Raw genomic sequence first — 2,385 nt, forward strand, 5'->3', positions numbered from 1 at the left:
TTAAAGAGATAAATGCCTTCTCCAAGCCAGCTGATGGGGTGGCGGGGGCTTTGAGAGCCATAGAATATGTGTGAAAGAGCCACATGTAGCTCCTGAGCCACAGTTTGGCCACCCTGTGTATAGACCCTTTTTACATTACATTTCTAAACTGGATGTTATTTATTTTTGGCCCGTCATCAAGTATAGTGATAGAAGGGCAGGAATTTCACACAGTGATTTTACTTCTGTTAATGAGCTGTCTCTGAATTGCCGTGTCATTTCAAACTGCACCATCTTCCCCACATTTTTTTTTGGGGGGGGGAAGGGTGCCATCTTCCTCAGAGGGTTTTTTTAAAAAACATGTTCTACTGGGAGTACTATGGTACTGAAATCAGAGCACATATCAGCACCTTAGCAGCACCATTGAGATACCTGGACATTTGTGTTGCAGCTCATGCAGAATGTTTAAAAAAAAAAAAACAGAGGAAGATTGTGCATGTAGTGAAAAAGGGTGTGTGTGAGGCAAATGGTAAAGCAGGAAGCACTAGCAGGCTTTTCATATAGTGCACCATAGCAATTCAGAAGCTCAAAGTATGTGCCTTCCAGAGCATAGAATGTTAGCAAATAACCCCTGGATATTACTGATTCCCCTCTATGTAAGCCCCTTGCTTAGGGGCAAATGAGCAGTCCTGTGCACCTTAGGAATGATCTGAGTAGGCTTCCCAACCCTTCTGCCCTGGCGGGGGACCCCCAAATTTGCAGCCTCTTCCCCCACTCTCAAAAAATCTGGAAGCGGGAGGGAGGGGGGGAAAACGGCGCGGTGAATGCAGCCCCTGCCTGCCGGGATGAGGAGCGCAGCAGCAGGGCTGGTTCTCCTGGGGCGGCCCAACAAGGAGGCCGGGGAGCAGTGGGGAGGTGTTCCGATGCTCAGCCAGCAGCTGCGGCCCAGCCCTCTCCAAGCCACGCTGCCTGGGTCCCAAAGTTGCCAGCCTCCTGGCTGTCCCTTTAAATGTGATGGCGGTTTGCGGGGGCAGAGGGATACGCACGCGAGGGCGTGAGGTTGACAAACGTTCGCATCCTGCTATTGGGCGTAAGAAGAACGGGGAGAGGGCGGCGACTTAGCCCGAGGCGGAAGGAGACGGACACCGGCCAAGAGCTGAAAGGTTGCAACGCCTGGTCCCCTCCCCCCCGTTACCATGGCCAACCAGCTGACAGAGGAGCAGATTGCAGAGTTCAAGGAGGCCTTCTCCCTCTTCGACAAGGATGGCGACGGCACTGTCACCACCAAAGAACTTGGCACTGTCATGCGCTCTCTGGGGCAGAACTCCACAGAAGCTGAATTACAAGACATGATCAACGAGGTGGATGCTGATGGGAATGGCACCATTGACTTCCCAGAATTCCTCACTATGATGGCCCGGAAGATGAAGGACACAGACAGTGAGGAAGAGATCTGTGAGGCCTTCTGGGTCTTTGACAAGAGGCTCTGCAGCCCTCCGTGGTGTCTTTGCAGGTTGGAGATGGCTGCAGGGGGGAAGGATGGGAACGGCTATATCAGCACTGCTGAGCTGCGTCACGTCATGACCAACCTGGGTGAGAAGCTGACGGACGAGGAAGTCGATGATATGATCCGAGAAGCTGACATAGACGGGGACGGACAAGTCAGTTATGAAGAGTTTGTACAGATGACGACTGCCAAATAGGTAGAGTGACTGCCCCTCCCTCCCCTTCCCTGTACAGAAACGGAAAGACTGCTTACCATAGAGATCTCACCCAGCCCCTCCCGTCTGTGGCACTCATGCTCCATCGACGCTTTAGCGGTTTGTGGCCATTCTTTGCCATCTCTCCCCCCCCCTTCAAGCAGGACTATGTGAACCCTTCTGCCCCCCTGCCATGTTTACATGCTAGCACCCATGGTTGGTGCAGTTGGGACGGGGGGAGATCCAGGTGAGAAGGGGTGAAGCGGTGCTAAGATCCTAGCAAGTGGGAAGCCTGGAGGGCGGGAGCGGTGGGTGAGCTCTCTCTCCTCATTGGCTCTGTCCCTGGTTTGCACCTGCCTGTTTGCTCCTCAAAGGCCATGTCCCAGCCAGCGCGTAATCTTTGCATCCCATGGACTGTCATGTGCAGCTGACTGCAGTTGTCTTCCTGGGAGTATCTGTAACCATCTGCTACAATCCATCCTACCTTGCAAACGCATTGGAAACTTAAGAAGTACATAAAAACGTAGAGTCTGGATCATGATTAAACTGAATGAAGTGCTCCACCAAAGGAGCATCTACCACACGATTCCTTAGTCTCGATTTATGTTCCAACACACGTGTATGAATAGCACGTGTGGTGGATCCCAAATACAGTTTTTTTATATTGACACAAAATCACATAAATACATCTCTGTGTAGCACAGGT

The 2,385-nt window shown here is 51.8% G+C and overlaps 1 protein-coding gene across 1 annotated transcript; it reads left to right on the top strand.

The window, feature by feature from the left end:
- Positions 1-1,005: 1,005 nt before the first annotated feature.
- Positions 1,006-1,995, top strand: LOC132566576 (calmodulin-A-like). Its single transcript, XM_060231751.1, has one exon. The coding sequence runs from the start codon at positions 1,176-1,178 to the stop codon at positions 1,680-1,682; it is 507 nt and encodes a 168-aa protein (XP_060087734.1). The 5' UTR covers positions 1,006-1,175; the 3' UTR covers positions 1,683-1,995.
- The last annotated feature ends 390 nt before the right edge of the window (positions 1,996-2,385 follow it).

This window comes from Heteronotia binoei, chromosome 2 (assembly GCF_032191835.1).
Source record: "Heteronotia binoei isolate CCM8104 ecotype False Entrance Well chromosome 2, APGP_CSIRO_Hbin_v1, whole genome shotgun sequence".
NCBI lineage: Eukaryota > Metazoa > Chordata > Lepidosauria > Squamata > Gekkonidae > Heteronotia > Heteronotia binoei.

Coding starts and splice junctions, on each gene's coding strand:
- LOC132566576 (XM_060231751.1), top strand. CDS start 1,176: ATGGCCAACCAGCTGACAGAGGAGCAGATTGCAGAGTTCAAGGAGGCC.